The sequence below is a fragment of the Gopherus evgoodei genome, chromosome 7 (genome assembly GCF_007399415.2).
Source record: "Gopherus evgoodei ecotype Sinaloan lineage chromosome 7, rGopEvg1_v1.p, whole genome shotgun sequence".
NCBI classification, from domain to species: Eukaryota; Metazoa; Chordata; order Testudines; family Testudinidae; genus Gopherus; species Gopherus evgoodei.
In genome coordinates, this window is record NC_044328.1 from 98,519,123 (window position 1) to 98,536,667 (window position 17,545).

General features: G+C 54.9%; 1 protein-coding gene across 1 annotated transcript in view; it reads right to left on the reverse strand.

The window, feature by feature from the left end:
• The window catches only part of CDC42BPG (CDC42 binding protein kinase gamma), a 58,482-nt gene that overhangs the window by 21,225 nt on the left and 19,712 nt on the right, over positions 1–17,545 (reverse strand). The window contains exons 2-20 of the mRNA XM_030570754.1: positions 15,694–15,785; positions 15,203–15,286; positions 14,735–14,830; positions 14,084–14,232; positions 13,820–13,913; positions 13,344–13,544; positions 11,808–12,056; positions 11,453–11,532; positions 10,775–10,890; positions 9,916–10,037; positions 9,405–9,647; positions 7,823–7,933; positions 7,008–7,207; positions 5,717–5,810; positions 3,207–3,331; positions 2,549–2,663; positions 2,163–2,311; positions 1,593–1,681; positions 484–536 (exon numbers count right to left, since the gene is read on the reverse strand). Coding sequence (XP_030426614.1) covers positions 484–536; positions 1,593–1,681; positions 2,163–2,311; positions 2,549–2,663; positions 3,207–3,331; positions 5,717–5,810; positions 7,008–7,207; positions 7,823–7,933; positions 9,405–9,647; positions 9,916–10,037; positions 10,775–10,890; positions 11,453–11,532; positions 11,808–12,056; positions 13,344–13,544; positions 13,820–13,913; positions 14,084–14,232; positions 14,735–14,830; positions 15,203–15,286; positions 15,694–15,785 — 2,462 coding nt within the window. The remainder of the gene's footprint in view (positions 1–483; positions 537–1,592; positions 1,682–2,162; positions 2,312–2,548; positions 2,664–3,206; positions 3,332–5,716; positions 5,811–7,007; positions 7,208–7,822; positions 7,934–9,404; positions 9,648–9,915; positions 10,038–10,774; positions 10,891–11,452; positions 11,533–11,807; positions 12,057–13,343; positions 13,545–13,819; positions 13,914–14,083; positions 14,233–14,734; positions 14,831–15,202; positions 15,287–15,693; positions 15,786–17,545) is intronic.

Here is a 17,545-nt window from a genome sequence, read left to right on the forward strand (position 1 = left end):
GGGGGTGCTCTCCCCTCTGAGTCAGTGCTGGCCCCCGTATGGCACTAGGGGGTGCTGTGCTGGAGGGAATGGGGTGGTGGCTCAGTAGGGGGCGCTGTTACTTTGCAGTCAATGCTGAACCCAGAGCAGCACTGTGGGGTGCTGTGGAGGCTCAGTAGGGGGCGCTGTTCCCTTGCAGCGTGGCACTAGAGGGCACCATATGAATCAAGGAGCTATTAATTCCCCCGGATGGGTGGGACCATCATTGCATGCAGCTAAAACACAAAGTTCCCTGTGTCAGTGTCTTGAGAGACCAGAGCCGGGAAGAGAACTCAGGAGTCCTGACTTCCAGCCCCCCCAGCCTAACCAACAAACCCCATTCCCCGCCCAGAACTGTGGACAGATCCCAGGAGTCTTAACTCCCTCAACTCCCCGAGCCAAGATATAATCCAGGGGCCCTGATTCCCAGCCTGCCCTGCTACAGCCACAGCCTGATGGACGCACCTCCGCACTCCAGAACGATAGGAAGGGAATTAACGGCCCCTGTTGTTTTGTGCCTAGAAGAAAGAGAAAGATTCACACGTAGCACTATAACACCTCGACAGCCACCTGTCTATGGCCCAGGGTGGACCCCAGCTCCTCCCTCCCAAAAGCACAGACTCTACCTATTTGCGCTAAAAGGAGAATCTCCCCATTAGCTGCTAGCAGTACAGGTGGTTTGACACATGGTAGAGAAGTTCCCGTTGCATCCTGCAAAGGACAATGGCACATAGACACACACAGAAGCCAGTTCACACAACCACTGTGTTGGTCAATGAGAACATGACGTGCTGGTTAGGGCTGGGAACTGGGAGTTTTCACTTCTAAGTGTGTCCCACCAGAAATGAATTATTACAATAGCGTTTATAGACCCCAAATGACATTGGGTGGGCCCACACGCAGGCCTCTCCCACCCTGGTTGAGCCAAGTGCCCCCCACTAGTCGTTGCACACACTGCGAGAGTCTCAGTCCCCCAGAGCTGACAGCCTGGCCAGACAAAAGATGGTTTCTCCCCACTTTACAGGTGGGGAAGCTGAGGCCAGAGTGACTCTGTGACTTGCCCAAGGTCAAGCCATGACTGAGCTGCGAGTGGAATTAGTGAGGAGGGCGCAGGACACCTGGATTCTATTCCTGGCTCTGCCAGCGACCTCAGGAGAGTGCCTTCTCCTCTCTGTCCCTCTCACCCTCTGTTTAGGCCTGGAGCTCTCGGGGGCAGGGACTCTCTTACCATGGGTCTGTTTTGTGCCCAGCACGTCACGGCCCCTTGATCACAGTCTGTGTAGCGCCTGGCACAACTGGGTCCCCCAGTCTTGGTGCAGTGCCTGGTACAACAGGTGAGCCTCTGACCTCATTCAAGCATGGGCCTGATAAGGACCAAGGGCAGCCCCCCTGATCTCAATCGGAGGGTCCATGCAGCCCCTGGCATGGTGGGGTGTCCCTGATCTCATTTGAGGGATCCTCCCCACCACCCGAAGACCCCTGATCTCAGCTGGGGCGCCCCAGGCTAGAGCAGTAACCACACAGCAGCCATCCTGTGTGTGTAGTCAGCCAGGCTGGAAATTCCAGGGCCTTACCTTCCACAGACCTGACCTTCAGCTCCTCCTTCAGCTTCTCCAGCTCCAGCTGCAGGGCGCGGTTCTGCGCCTCGGCCTCTTGCAATTTCCTTGTCAAAATATCCCAACAACAAGGGAAACCCTTGTCTTTATTGCTCCAAAGGTGCCACGGGGCCAGGGCAGCACAACGCTGTCTCACGCAGCTGACGGCAGAGGCGTCAGCCCCTCCCCAGACAGATTTTACCCTGATGAACATCTCAGGGGGTGAAAATTGTTGAAGCAGTAGCATTGTCAAGCCATTGTAGCAGGGGGCTGTGGGTTCCTCTGTCCTATCCCTAGCTCTGGGAGGGAGTGGAATCTGGTGCTTAGAGCAGGGGTCCTGGAAGCCAGGACTCCTGGGTTCTAGTCCCAGCTCTGGGACAGCAATGGCATCTAGTGGTTAGAACAGGAGGGGCCGGGAAGCCAGGACTCCTGGGTTCGAGTCCCATTTCAGCCACAGACAGTCCCCCAGCTGTCTGAGGCAAGTGTCCCAAGGCATGGGGCTCCCACCCTTTCCCCGGCTAACAAGTATCAGCTCCCCACCCGCCTCACCGTTCGGTGGCCAGGTGTGCAGCCTTCATCTCAGTCAGCTCCTCCTGGACACCCTGCTTGGCCCGGATCTCGGCTTCCAGTGCTGACTGCAGCTCCAGCTTGGCTGAGGCCTCCATCTTCTGCAGGCGCCTGGCCTTCCAGTGATTGTCCTTCACATTCAGAGAGAGGAAGGGCTGAGCTAGGAGCAGGGAAACCCAGGGCTGGCTGGATCAGAGGGAATGGGACCCCTGGCGTTCCCTCTAGGGGGTGCCAGCTCCAATCCCAGCACCAAAGCAGGGTACTGGCTGGCTCAAAGGGGTGGGGAATGGGATATAGGGCTCCAATCCAGCCCCACCAAACACATGCTGGCTCCAATCCAGGCCCACACAACCCCGTTGAGCTCGTACTGGGCTTCTGGCGTCTGAGGTTTTTGTGCTGATGTGTTTCAGGGATTCCAGCTCCTCGGTCATCCGGGTGGCCAGAGCCTGGAGATAGCCCCTGGACTCCTTCTCGTCACTGACCCTGGGGGAGGGGGAGAGAGAGTCAGGAGAAAGCCCTGCCAGGACCCAGCTAGACAAACCCAAGTGGGACCAAGATGGCAGCAGCATCTGCCCCTGAAACCTATTTCCCAATCCCAGGGAAAGAAGCTCCCAGCCCAACACGTTCATGTCAACCAGGTGAGAGCGGTAAGTGATCTGGGGCAAGTCACACGGCCAGCAACACAGCCGGAAATAGAACCCAGGAGTCCTGTTTCCCAACCCTCTCTGTTCCAACAACTAGACCCCACTCCTCTCCCAGAGCCAGGGATAGAACCCAGGGGTCCTGACTCCCAGCCCAGCTCCCTGCTCTAACCACTAGACACCACTCCCCTCCCAGAGCCAGGAACAGAACCTAGAGTCCAGGCTTGCAGGCTATACTGTTGTTCCCTGGTACGATGGGATGCTGTCTCATTCTAAGAGCAGGATAACCCTCATATGCTCTCACCCCACCCCACCTCACCCCACAGTGAGCCCTTCTAGAGGCTCTAATCCCTGGACCACCCGGCTCAGCATGGGGGGCTCATACCACTTCAAAATGTCAGAGATCTGGGCCTCCCAGTTAGTGACTGTTTCTCTCCAGTCCTCCAGTGAGCGCAGCTCCTGCTCCAGCTGCCTGTTGGTTGTATTTAGCTTCTCCACCTGGCCTAGGAGCTGCGAACAGGTAGAGAGACCAGATAGCAAATGTGAAAAATCGGGACAGGGGGTGGGGGACAATAGGAGCCTATATAAGAAAAAGACCCCAAAATCAGGACTGTCCCTATAAAATCGGAACATCTGGTCACCCTACAAACAGGAGAGGAAGACAATGCCACAGGGACCTTGGAAGGAAGGACCCTGCAGTTAGAGCTGGGTGGAGAATGGACTTTCATCCCCTCTCAGTTCCAAAGTCAGAAAAAAATTTGTATCAAGTCGACCCAAAATCAAGGTTTTTTGGAATTTTCGACGAATCAAAAAGGCAAAAAAGTTTTAATTTTATATAGTTTTATTTCAGGTCAATTGAAATGTGTCATTTTCGAGTCCCTCTCTCTCCTTGAAATGTTATTTTAAATAAAATTAAAGGCAATTTCAAATGAGAATTCATTTCACATCAACAAGTCAACATGTTCCAAGTTTTGGAGCTTTTGATTTGTTCGATTTCAACCAAAACAATTTGCTGAAGTCAACCCAAATTCACAAAATGTTTCCATCTGCCTGAATCTGCATTTTTCACTGAAAAAAAGTTGTGATGGAAAAAGTTTGGGCAGCTCTACCTCCCCCCTCCCCTCAAATCCCTCCTATTCTTTTAACTCAGGGTGCCATGAGAGCTTGGTCTGTCCACAGGTAGCTAGCTTGTTCGCTGAGTGTCCCAATCATGCTCTATTCACTGGCCAAAAACTTGGCTAATGCAGAGTTACGGCTGATCTCTTGCTGTTCCAGAACATCAAATTTAGCAAAACTCAAACCTCTGGAAACCAGGACATCCAGAATTAAGGCATATGCATTTTCCTAATTATCTGGTGTTCTCAGATTACATTTCCCCAAATAACCTCAGCTTGCTCCCCCTCCCTCGGATGGAGGCAGATTGGATCAACATGCCAGCAAATCTTTCTCTGACTTCGCGGCTGAGCAGGTTTTAAATGCACACTGCCTATTGCCTAGGTCGTATGCTCAGGTTCAGTACCAGCAGCATGTCCCCTTGGTCCATCCAGGTCATGTGAATAGTGAGTGACAAAACCCTCTTGGCTATTCTCTCTGCACGCGTACGTTGCAATGCATTCAGAGCACGAGTCTAGCCAGACAGCTTAACTCTTTTCCAAATAACATTTTCAATATTGCTTCCCCCAAAAAGCAGTGGGTGCCAATGCCATGCACTAGCAGGGATAAATGACAAGTGTTTGAAAATCAGAGGGGTAGCCGTGTTAGTCTGGATCTGTAAAAGCAGCAGAGTCCTGTGGCACCTTATAGACTAACAGACGTATTGGAGCATGAGCTTTCATGGGTGAATACCCACTTCCTCGGATCCATCTGAGGAAGTGGATATTCACCCACAAAAGCTCATGCTCCAAAACTTCTGTTACTCTATAAGGTGCCACAGAAGTGTTTGAGACAATCAGACCCACAGTGTGAGCCCCAGATCTGTGCAATCAACCTTGATGGAAAAGCGTCAGCATTAAGAAATGCTGGGGAACTGGGGGGCTGTATCTCCGGAACCTCTTGCTTGAATGCCCCCAAATTTGGATCACTAACCATACCCTGTGCCCCCATGAGGCAATCCAAATTTCAAGGCAATTCAGTTAAGTATGTGAATTTTACAGCACCTGACAGAGTTGACCTTTAAACAGAAAGAGCTTCTCAACCTTAACCTCAGCAGAGCTAGTGGTAGGCTATAACACATGGGAGAGATCTGTATATAGCCAGTTAAGGAGCATCTTGAGAGTGCGCTGTACGTGGGAGAGTTCTGTCTACATACAACAGCTATTTAAATTTCTAGTAGAGGGTGCTTCATGCAGAATTGTTCCTGGGCTTTTCAGGGCCAATTCAAGCTGTAGTGCACAATTGCAAACAGCTGCTCATGTACAGCTCTGAGCGCAGGGCAGAGCTTGCTCTGCTGGCCAATGAGATGAGATAGACTGGCCCTCAGGTACCAGCTAGGGCATGCGGTAGGGCTCTGTGCCTCCTCCCGCATGCTGCAGGGATTCCAGCGACCCTGTACTCTGCCTCTGGGGGCTAACATCCAATAGTCTACTGCAGCCTGCATTCACTGCTCCAAGACCCCTTCCTCTGCTACCTGCAGCCCACGTGCAATCCCTCCAGCTGCAGCAGGCAGACCACAGCACTCTCCCATCAAGAGACGCCCCCTGTGGCATCAGGCGGTACTGCACCTTGCAGGATGCAGCCCCTGCAGCTACTCAGTGACAGCAGCTGGTAGTACAGCCCACAGCACATCAGCCATGCAACCCAGCAGCAACCAGATTGCAAGAGGCTGAGCCCCATTAACTCTGGAAGATCCAAATCAAGCCCACATTGGAGAAATGGAGAGATTCAAGTTCCTCTTACCCTCTCCTGTTCCTGGACGAATTTACTGTTCTCTTCCTGCAGCAAAGTCCTCTCCCGTTCGTTCCGGTCTTTCAGCTCCTTATGTTCCCTTAAACTAGAGTCCAGGGGTTGGAAAGGAACATTAGAGCCACGACTAAAAGAAATAATGATATTAATCCCTAGCTTTTATCCAACACTTTCCACCTGTAGCTCTCAAAGTGTTTTACTACAGTGCTTCTCAACCAGGGGTATGTAGAGGTCTTCCAGGGGGTACATCAACTCATCTAGATAGTTGCCTAGTTTTGCAACAGGCTACATAAAAAGCACTAGCGAAGTCCGTACATACTAAAATTTCATACAGACAATGACTTGTTTATACTGCTGCATATACCATACACTAAAATGTAACGACAATACTTATATTCCAGTGGAATTATTTTAGAATGATCTGGTACAAATTTCTCAGTAATAGCGTGCTGGGACACATTTGTCTTTTTAAGTCTGATTTTGAAAGCAAGTACTTTTTAAGTGAAGTGAAATTTGGGGGTATGCAAGACAAATCAGACTCCTGAAAGGGGTACAGGAGTCTGGAAAGGTTGAGAGCTACTGCTTGAAAAATCTGGTCGATATCATTATCCCCATTTTACATATGGGGAAACTGAGGCACAGAGAGAGGCACTGACTTGCTCCAGGTCACCCAACAAGCCAGTGGCAGAACTGAGAACAGAACCCAGTCTAGGGCTGTAAGCGCTCGGCCACACAACAGCAACTGTGTCTGAAGGACATTTCTTTACCAACTCCTCCCCTTTTATCTGGGTTTAAAAGTGTGGATTTTTAAAAAAAAAATTTCTTCAAATTAACAATTTTATCCTTTCCCCTCCTTTTAACCATTAAATGGAACTGAATAAATGGTCCTTCCCCCTCCTCCTTCATTCGGTCACTCTCGCTATCGGAAACTCCCCAAATTCCTGAAACTCGACCGAGCAGGGAAAAGGGAAAAAATTCCTAGGATGCAAAAATAAATGATTATTGGAAAAAATGGAGTGTCCAGGTCTGGGGCAGAAGTGGAGAAATGAAATCAAAGAGGATGAGAGAAGAGGGAGGAAAAAGGAAATAGGAAAACGAAGAAAAACTCCAAACATTTTATTGTGGAAAAAATGTCTCCAAATAAAAAAAGAGAAATTATCTCACAGGAAAAATCCACCTTCCTTCTCCCTCTCCTCCCTCAGAAAAAACATAATTCCCCTCCCTGCCCCTGACCAATGGGGATGCTGAGCCCAGGAGAGGGTTCTGGGTTCAAATTACCACTCACCTCTCCTTCCTGGCTTTCTCCAGTTTTCCCTGCAGTGGGATAAGCTCACCCTGCAGCACCCCCTGCTGGCTCTCCCTCTGATGCAGTGGCTCACGCAGGCTCCTCCGCTCCCCCTTGGGCTGCAGGTCCCCTCGCAGGAGTGTGGGGTCCTTGGTGTGGTTGGGGCTGGCAGAGTCCAGAGAGGCTGTGCCATGCTTCACCTGCAGGGAGCAGGAGAGTTCAGCCACAGGCACCCACTTGCCCATTACCATGGGGGGCGCTTATGTAGTATATCACTAACTATTCAAAGAGGAGTGCTGATACCTAATCCTGCCAGGGGCCCTAATGCTCCTCACAGGGACCCCAACTGATGGGTCAACGGGCCCTCGTACACTCATCAACTGCCCCCAGGGATCCCCTCTGACGGGGCAAGGGTCCCTTGTGTTCTCACCAACCAACGCCCAAGGACGCCTCTGACCAGGCAAGGGGCCCTCATGTGCTCACCAATCCCCCCCACCAAGGGATCCCGCTGACTGGGCAAAAGACCCTCATGCACTCACTAACCCCCCTCCCCAGGGCCACAATGACTGAGCAGAAGCCTTCATGCACCTGCAAAACACTCCCACAGGGATTCCCACTGACCGGGCTAGGGGCTCTCATGCGCTCACCAATTGCCCCCCCCCAGGGGTTCCCACTGACCGGTCAAGGGGCCCACATGCTCTCACTAATCCTGCCGGGCAGGGGAGGGAAATGCTCTGAAGGCTGCACTCTCTGCCTACCTGGGCAAGGAGCACTAGTGCGTTACTCCCCACATACCCAGCCCCCTTCCTCCTCACCTTCAGCCCCTCCAGCTCCTGCCTCATCTTCCTCGCCTGCAGCTCACTTCTTTCCTTCAGCTTCTGCTGCTTGGACACCTCGCTGGAGAGACCTTTGACCCGAGACTCCAGCTGTGGGGGTGAGGGGCCATCAGCCTCCAGCACCCCCCACAGCCCCAGGGCTGGGAGAACAGTGGGCCTGAGGCGAGGGCGCGGGGGGACCTGGGCCCTTCCCCGGTAGTCAGACCCGGGGGAGGAGGAATGGCTGGCTCGCGGGGGTGGGGAATGAGACATGGAGCCATTCCCCACTGGGGCCCCCTGGCTCTGACCCGGCCCCAGGGTGTGAGGGGCCTGGCTGAGGGTTGGCATGGATCACAGCCCACTCCCAAATCATTCCCCCACTGCTAGCCCCTGGTGACATGGGCTTGCAGGGCCCAGCAGAACCAGGACTCAATACCCAGCCTCAGGCAAGAGATGGGAGGACAGGGCCCAGAGACTAAGTCCCAGTAGAAGGGGCTTAACCCAGGACATGGAGGGGAGGCCAAACGCTCCCTGCCGGTGCCCCCACCCCAGGCAAGCACACAGGAGTCAGGTCCAAAGGCAGCAGGGACCCTTTTCTAACCCTGGCACACCCCCTCTCTGTTTGAGATCACCCCTAGGGATGCCAGACCCTCTTGACCTAAGGCAACTCACAAGGGGGCTGGATTCTGCCCCTGCATCCTCCAAGCCACCCAGAGAGCCTCAGAGACAGCACAGGGGAAACCAGGATTACTGGGGGACACAGCAGCAAAGTCCTTTTGATGGGAGAGGTTATTTTTATTTTTCAGGTGCAAGCCCACAGCACAGTCCTGCCCAGAGCAGTCCAGGTAACCCCAGCACAACTCTGCCTTGCCTGTTCTTAAAGGCACTCATCTTAATTATGCCACTGCCACTGATTGCCAGATAACTGGGATTTAACCCCTGCCCTGTCCCCCAGTTGCCAGCTGGGGAATGGAGGCAGTGCTGGCCAGCAGGGGGCATTGTGCATTCAGCACAAGAGGCATGTGGCTCAGCATCATGCACAGCTGATGGGCTGCCAGCAGAGGATGTTGGGGGGGGGGGAGGGGATGCAGTCAGTGCTGCAGAGGAGCGGCACCAGGGTTTCTGACGCCCTAGGCGGACGGCCATTTCGCCACCCCCCGCGGGTCCGGTGGACCTACAGCAGTCATGCCGGCGGACGGTCCGCTGCTGGAAAGGCTCTGGTGGAGCTGCCGTAGTGATGCCAGCGGGCGGTCCGCTGGTCTAAACACTCCGGTGGACCTACCGCAGGCAAAATAGCGCCCCCCAAAAATTCTGGCACCCTAGGCCATTGCCTAGGTCGCCTAAATGGTAGCGCCGGCCCTGCATGATGCATGGGTGCAAGGAACCACCAAGCAAAGTTCCACTCGTAGCACTGGGAAGCTGAGGCTGGTGCTGCACAATGCAAAGCTGCAGGGCAACCCCCAGGGGGCATCTTATGCACACAGCAGGGAGGGACATGGCCTGGTGGAGTGCACACAAGTTCCTCACTAGAACGTGTCCCACACTTGGTGCAGGCAGGAAGGGGCGGGCACTGCCTGGTTACCTCCTTGCGCCCACTCTCCACCCGGGCCAGCTCCTTGCGCAGGCCATCCACACGCCGGGCAGCTGCCTCGGTCTCCTCCTGACGTTCCCGCAGCTGGCGCACATGCCGGAGTAGCTGGGCCTGCAGGTCCCCGCACTTGGCCTCAGTGCAGCGCAGTTCCTCTGCTGTTTGCTTCTGCCTGGCCAGGAGCTCCTGCAGCTCCTGGCCCTGGGCCTTCAGCCGCTCCTGGGCCTCTGACAGTTCCTGTGGGGATACAATCACTGTTAAAGACAGCTGCTGTGCTTCACCCTGGAGGCAGCTGCATCTCAGCACCAGGTGAGGGATCCCTGCATGAACAGCCCCCGCACTCCACCGCAGAGGCGGCTGCATCTCAGCACCAGGAAAGGGCTCTCTGTATGAACAGCTCCTGTGCCCCGCCCCAGAGGTGGTTGCATCTCAGTGCCAGGTGAGGAATCACAGTTATTCTATACAGGTGGAAGGAGCAGTAGCAGGACTCCTGGGAGTGTCTCACCTTACAGGCCTCGTTCCTCTCCTGTCTGAGCAATTTCAGTTGCTTCTCCAGGATTTTCACCTGCCCAGATGCCTCCCCCTCCAGCCGCTGCTTTACCATGTCTTCGGCTTCCAACTGGTTCTCTGAGCATGAGAGAGAGACCAGGGAATTTACTGGGATTCCTTACCCCTGATCAGACCCATGGGCCCATCCAGTCCAGTCTCCTCTCTCACAACCCCACTACCCTAGATCAGATCCCAGATCAGATCAATGCCCCAGTTGATCCATGGCTGCTATCCTATAGGCATCAGTACCTGTCAACTTTCTACACAACAACATCTCTATTTCTCTCTTCAAGCTCCCTATTTCCGAGTTCTTGGCCAGGGCTTTGGAAACTTGGGGTGGGGGTCGGGGTAGGGGTGGGAATCTGGGCAGCATGTCTGTATGGGGAAATGCCAGGTGGAAGCAAACTGGGTCAGCCCCAAAAACTGGGTGAAAGGGACTAAACAGGAAGGAGAGGGATGGCGGCAAGCTCCCTCCTGGGGCATCCCTCATACACAACTGCTGGATTATCTCCCCAGCTCTGGGAGGGGAGAGGGGTGGAGTGGAGCAGGAGGCTGAGTCAGGGCTCCTGGGGTCTATCCCTAGCTCTGGGAAGGTCAGGGGTCTAGTGGGTTAGAACAGGAGGTTGGCAGGCAGGGCTCCACCCTGGTTCTGTTCCCAGACTCATTGTCACTTTCTCTGCCAGATGGGGATGATGCAGATACATTCATGACCAGGTGTGTGGAGACCACAGGGATAAAGGTACAAGAGGGGGCAGCTAAGCTGCTAAACAGGGCAGATCTTTGGGATTTAACCCTCGGAGCACCACCTGCCTCACCTTGAAGTTTCCGGGCCAGCTCCAGCTTCTCCCGCTCCAGGTTCCGGATCTTCTTCTCCAGCTGGGCCACGGCAGGTGATGTGGAAGGGGACGGGGGCTTCTGCTCGGAGACTGGGCTGCAGGACACGGGGAGGAGCGTGCGTGAGCTGGAACTGGCCCGGAAAGCCCAAAGGTCAGCTTAGCCCAGGGTGTGACTCTTTGTCTCCCCTGGTGGCTGCACCAAGTGGCAGAAGTCTCGGCATCCCCAGACTGGATGGTCCTTCAGCCCAACCCCTAGAGTCTCATGTCTCTAGATCTCAAGGTGATGAGTTCAGTCCTGGCCAGAGAGCGCTGAGTTCACATGTGGCCCAAGAGGGGATACCAGGCTGGATGGGCTCAGTACAGCAGAGGGGGGCTCATGAGTCTGACCTGGGGCGGCAGGAGGGGGGCCCATGGGTCTGACCTGGGGCAGCAGGGAGGGGGGCTCATGGGTCTGACCTGGGGCGGCAGGAGGGGGGCCCATGGGTCTGACCTGGGGCGGCCCAGAGGAGGCATGCTGGGCTGGATGGGCCCATTGGTCTGATCCAGAGAGAGGGGATCATGGATGCGCAATGAAGTGATAACAACGCTGGCTGCTCTGGCTCCCAGGGGAACAGCTGTGGAGGGGACGGGGTGCCCCTGCCAGGGGCTTGTACTCACCAGCCGGAGGTGAAGGTGAACCCCACAAAGGGGAGATGGTGGCCAGTGAACGCACTGTGAGAAACAGGGGGCAGCGTCTCCTGGGAGATGAGAGAGGGGACGACACATGTCACAAAGAAATCACGGCAGCCAGCACGGATAAACTCCCACTCCTGGGGTGGGACACAGGGGCTGTTTACACAGAGTCTGAGGAACCTCAGTGATCCTTTGTGCCTCAGAGGAAAGTAGGCCCTGCCAGCAGCACAGCACCCCATAGCATAGCACTGGGGCCAGCACCGACTGTGAGAGCAGAGTGCCCCCTACTGAGCCCCACCTCCCCACCCTGCAGCACAGTGCCCCCTAGCGCTATGCTCACCAACTCCTTGAGCGTGTCGTCGTCCACATCAAAGTTGGAGGTGTCTGCAGGGCTGTTGACCTCGGGCACGTAGGGGGGCGTGCTGGCTCGGATGTTGTCCCAGTCGATGCCCTCAAAGAAGGGGTGCCGCTTGAAGTCCTCAATGCCGTTCTGGCCCAGTCGCAGCTCCTGGCGGCACAGAAGCCCCTGGATCAGGTCCTTGGCTGGCTCCGACACGTCCGTGATGTCCGTGGGGAACTGCAGGTGGTTCTGGAGAGGGGTACAAGGCAAAGGGGCTCAGTGCAGAGGGACTGATGGGGGGAGTCAGGCTGGAGTTCCTTGCTGGCTTCCTAGCTTGATGCCCCTTTGCCCATCACATTATCTGCACCTCTGGACAGAGCTATCAGCACATGCCAAATGATCACAATGTATGCAAATTAACATGAATACACACAATTGATTGAAATGGCCGCACAAATCAGTCTCCTGTATGCACAATTTATTCAAGTACATGCAGATATATTCATATTTATCCCCCTCTACCCACCCATGTTATCACAATACATTCCCATGTACCCATCCTTCCTCCATTCCATTCATGAAACATCCCTCTCCTTCCTTCCACTCCATCTACTCACCCACACTCATCTACCCTTCCATTCCTCCCTTCCTTCATATCTGCCCATCCCCATCCATACACCCATCCATCCACCTTACCATATTAATCTATGCATCCATCTATCCATCCACCCATCTTCATCTACCTATCCATCCATCCATCCCCATCTACCCATCTTCATCCATCCATCTACCTATCTACCCATCTATCCATCACCATGCCCCATTCATCCATCCGCCTTACCATATTAATCTATCCATCCATCCACCTACCCATATTCATCTATCCATCTTCACCTACCGAACCATATTCTTCCATCCATCTGTATCCATTCATCCATCCATCCATCCATTCAGATATCAACCCATATTAATCTACCCGTCTATCCATCCCTATTCCTCATCCATCATCTACCTACCTATCCACCCATATTCATCTATCCATCCCTAACCACATCCACTCATCCCCATCCACTCACCCATTTTCATCCATCCATCTTCATCTATCCTCCATCTACCTATCTACCCATATTCATCTATCCATCACCATGCCCCATCCATCCACACACCTTACCATATTAATCTATCCATCCATCCATCTTCATCCACCTATCCATCCATCCACCTACCCACATTCATCTATACATCTTCACGTACCCATCCATCCACCCATATTCTTCCATCCATCTGTATCCATCCATCCATCCATCTAGATATCAACTCATATTAATCTACCCATCTATCCATCCCCATTCCTCATCCATCCCTCCCCATCTACCCACAGATTCCCCCAACCCTCCTCACAACCCTACCTCCTCTCAGACTCTCCTAAGCATCCACCTCTTTGCAGCAAAGCCTGCACCATACATCCCCCGTTCCAAGGCCCCCTCAGTGAGCTCAGGGAGGCCTGGCCAGGGCACCCTACCCTGCCAAGCTCACCTCATGGTTCATGATCTTGCCATAGGTCTCCACCAGGGACTCGGCATAGAAGGGTGTCTCCCCGAAGAGCAGCTCGTACATGCAGACGCCCAGGGACCACCAGTCGCACTCGGGGCCGTACTTCCCCTTTCCGTCCTCCATGGCCTGCAGGATCTCAGGGGAAATGTAGTCAGGGGTTCCCACTGCCACCGCAGACTCCACCTGGCCAGGAGAGGAAACAGGGTGTCTATCTCCATGTGTGGCCATGACAGCCCCCATCCCATGGGATCCACCTCCTGGAGCAGAGAGGAGCTGGTCAATCCACCTCCATCTCCACAAAGGAAGGGCCGGGAGCCTCATTGCCCAGGAGCAGTAACCCTAGACTGACCGGAGTCCTGGGCAATAGGCTGTAGGGACTGACCCAGGCCTGGGTCTCTGAGGGTTCCTGTTCTGCAGGCAGCACACACTCAGTGCCTGTGGCAGCTTGTGCCTCTCACCGTCCCATCTGGTCGCAGTCGAAGACAGGAACCAAAGTCAGCCAAGCGGATGTGCCCATTCATGTCGATCAGGATATTATCTGGCTTGATGTCCCTATGGGGAGAGAGGGGAGAAGGTAGAGAGGGACCAGCCACTGATAAGTAAACAGGGCTATATGATTACAGCAGGGGGCTGTGAGCCAGGACTCCTGGGTTCTATCCCAGCTCTAGGAGGGAGTGGGGTCCGACCGGTTAGAGCAGGTGGGTCTGGGAGCCAGGCTGTACCTGTGCACGTATTGCAGCTGGTGGATGGAGTGAATGGCCAGGACCATCTCAGCCAGGTAGAAGCAGGCCATGTCCTCAGGCAGCCGGTCCTCGAACTTGCTCAGCAAGGTCAGCAGGTCCCCACCCACGTAATAATCCATCACCAGATACTGCAGACAGGGGGCAGCGTTAGTTGGGGAGCTGGGGCGGGGAATCCCCTCCCTGGAGGCTGCGTCAGTCACCTGCAATGAGCCTTGCAGGACATGCAAAATAACTCACGGCAGCCGCAAGCAACGCAGCTGTACAGCGCCATCGGCTGGGAATATCCAGCACCTGCAGCTCATCCAGCAATGCCAGCCACCCATGCCACGCCCCCTGCTGGCAATACCCAGCCTGTCTCACACAGTGCCACCTGCTGGCAATGCCCAGCCTGCCCCACACACTTCCTGTTGGCAATACCCAGTACCCACAGCACCACCTGCTGGCAACCGGATGCATACCACCTATAAATTTCCTCTGGTTGCAGCCGGAGCAGGATTTAAACCAGGCCTATGCAGCCGCTTCCTCCAGGGAAGGGTCTCTGGTCCATGGGAGCAAGGAGATGGTGCTCAAGGGACCAAGGGTCTGCTTGCAATGCAGCACCGCCCTCCCCCCACCAAGGAAGAGTCTTACCAGGTACTGCTCATCCTGGAAAGCGTAGTGCAGGGCAGTGATCCACTGGCTGTCCCCTTTCACCAGTACGTCCTTCTCTTCCCGGAAGCAGGCTGTCTACAAGAGGATTGCAGGGAGATGGCGAGGCCTCAGGGGATGCACCCCAGAGCAGGGAGGTTGCAGGGCTCTGTTATAGCAAGGCCACTGCAGAAAGTGCTGCTGCACTGGAGCAATGGGCCCATCCAGCCTAGTCTCCCCCCACCCCCTGCTGTTCTGGACAGACCCATGGGCCCATCCAGACTGGTATCCCTCCCCCATCCTCTACCATTCCAGATCAGACCCATGGGCCCATCCAGCCTGAAAATGGGATACCTGCCATTGTTCACTGCCACTAGCCCGGGGAATCTGTGAGATGGGAGGGAGGGGAGCATGGGTGGTGAGTGTCCTGGGGTGGGGTGCGGGGGAGAGTCTGAGGGTAGGGTTAGGTACCTCTGCTCTCTTCAGCATCTCCCACTTGTGCAATATCTTCATGGCATAAACCTTCTCACTGTTCCGCAGCCTCACCACTGCCACCTGGCGGCCAGAGAATGGGATCAAAGAGGAGACCTCCAGGAGCCGGTCTGAATTGGCCCCGAAATAGCTGCAGGGGCAGCAGGAAGGGACCATGGGTGCATGGAGCCCTGCCCTCTCCCCCTGTGGGAATAACCTGCCACAGCTTCACTCCCTGGTCTTCCCTCTGCTACCTGAAGCCCACGTGCCCCAGGACCTCCCCAGCCTCCCAGTGACAGCAGGCGGTACTGTGCCCTGCAGAGCTCCAACAGCTCCAGCCCCACCCAGTGACACCAGGTGATACTGCAGCCAGTAGGATACAGCGGTGGCAGCAGGCGATAGGATGCCTGGCACTGCACCTGGGACTATGGCCAAAACTGAGGACCACGAGCCCCTCGTGAGTCCAAGCAGGGATGGCTGGCAGCACTCACCTCACCAAAGGCCCCTCGCCCAATGACCTTCAGAAGCTCAAAGTCCTCCCGGCGCAGGCACATCTCTTTCACCTTGGTGACGAATGGGGTGGCTGGACAGGGAGACAGAGAGAGACCTCAGTTTGGGCAGCACTGCCCAGGTGCTTTGCAAATGAGGGGAGCTGTGTGGAGACAGATGGGTGGGCTAGTGGCTGGAACCCAGAAATAGAAATGGGAGCCAGGATCGAGGGTTCTATCCCTGACTCTGGGGGGGGGACTGGGGTCTAGTGGGTTAAAGCGCAGGGGGAGGGAGGGCTGCAAGTCAGGCCTCTTGGGTGTATCAACAGTTTGAAAGAGGAAAGCTGGCACTGTGGTTAAAGCACTAGGCTGAGGCTTCTGGCTCCAGCATTGACTCCCCATTTGCCCTTGGCAAGTCAATGAATGGCTCTGCACTCCTCAGCTGGTGTAAATGGTTGTGACTTCACTGACCAGTGGAGCTGTGCCCATCTCCATCAGTCAGAGATTTGGCTCTCTGGGACTTGGCTCCTGAACCTGTAAAATGGGGCAAAAAATCCTTCCTTTGTCTAGTTATATTGTGAGCTCTGGCCAGAGACTCACTCTCGTGTGTCTGTGCAGCGCCTGGCACAATGGAGCCCTGATCTCACTCACGGTCTGTGCAGTGCTTGGCACAATGGGGGCCCTGATCTCAGTCAGGGTCTGTGCAGCGCCTGGCACAATGGGGGCCCTGATCTCAGTCAGGGTCTGTGCAGCGCCTGGCACAATGGGGCCCTGATCTCGGTTGGTGTCTGTGCAGCGCCTGGCACAATGGGGGCCCTGATCTCAGTCAGTGTCTGTGCAGCACCTGGCACAATGGGACCCTGATCTCAGTCAGGGTCTGTGCAGCGCCTGGCACAATGGGGGCCCTGATCTCAGTCGGTGTCTGTGCAGTGCCTGGTCTCGGTCAGCATCTGGGCAGCACAATGGGGCCCTGATCTCTTTTACAACCTCTGGGCACTACCAAAACACAGATGTATCTGGTTGGGTTATTTACAGGGAATTAGAGCCAGAACTGCTTGATTTAAAATTATCAGCCTCTAACCTTAACCTTTGGGCACAGCGCCTCTAGCTCAAGAGCAGTAGCACACTCATTAGCCCCTAGAGGGGGCAAGGACCCACACTGTTGGGATTGGTGGGGTTACCCCAGTAAGAGTAACATTTGAAGGCTGCAGAGAGGATGAGTGTGACAGGCTTATTGCTAGAAGTATTACGGTAGGGTGAAGAAGCCCTGACTAAGGCTGGGGCCCCATTGCACCAGGCGTTGCACAGACCCAACAGTGAGGGACAGACAGTCCCTGCCCCAAAGCTCTTACAGCCAAGACAGGCACAGGTGGCAGCAGAAACAAAGGCCCTGAGAGGGGAAAGGACTTGCCAAGGGGTCACACAGCCCAGGGAGGTGGTCTGCAGATGTGCATCAAAGGCTGGGCCTGCCGGGCAGGGCTGTATAAATCACCCTCCCACCAGTCATCAGTCCTGATTCCCAGCGCCCCCTGTTCTAACCCCCCTTCCAGAGCCAGGCACAGAACCCAGCCTCCCTGCCTGCTCACAGCAGCAAGCACAACGCAAAAGTGATTTATGATGTTGTAACTTTTCCAGATTGTCTCCAATTAGGCGCTTGTGGTTGCTATGCACCAACTTGTTCACCTGCCTGAGGTGCCCCTTCCCCCGCCTCTCTGCAGCATCCCAAGGCACAGCGTGATCAGGGCATGCTCCATCATGCCATGCCCCCTTGGCCCAGGACAGAGATTGGGATAGCTCGCCTGAAGTGGAAAGAGAGTGTCTGACTCTGAGGTCATTTCAGCCCCCAATCTCACCA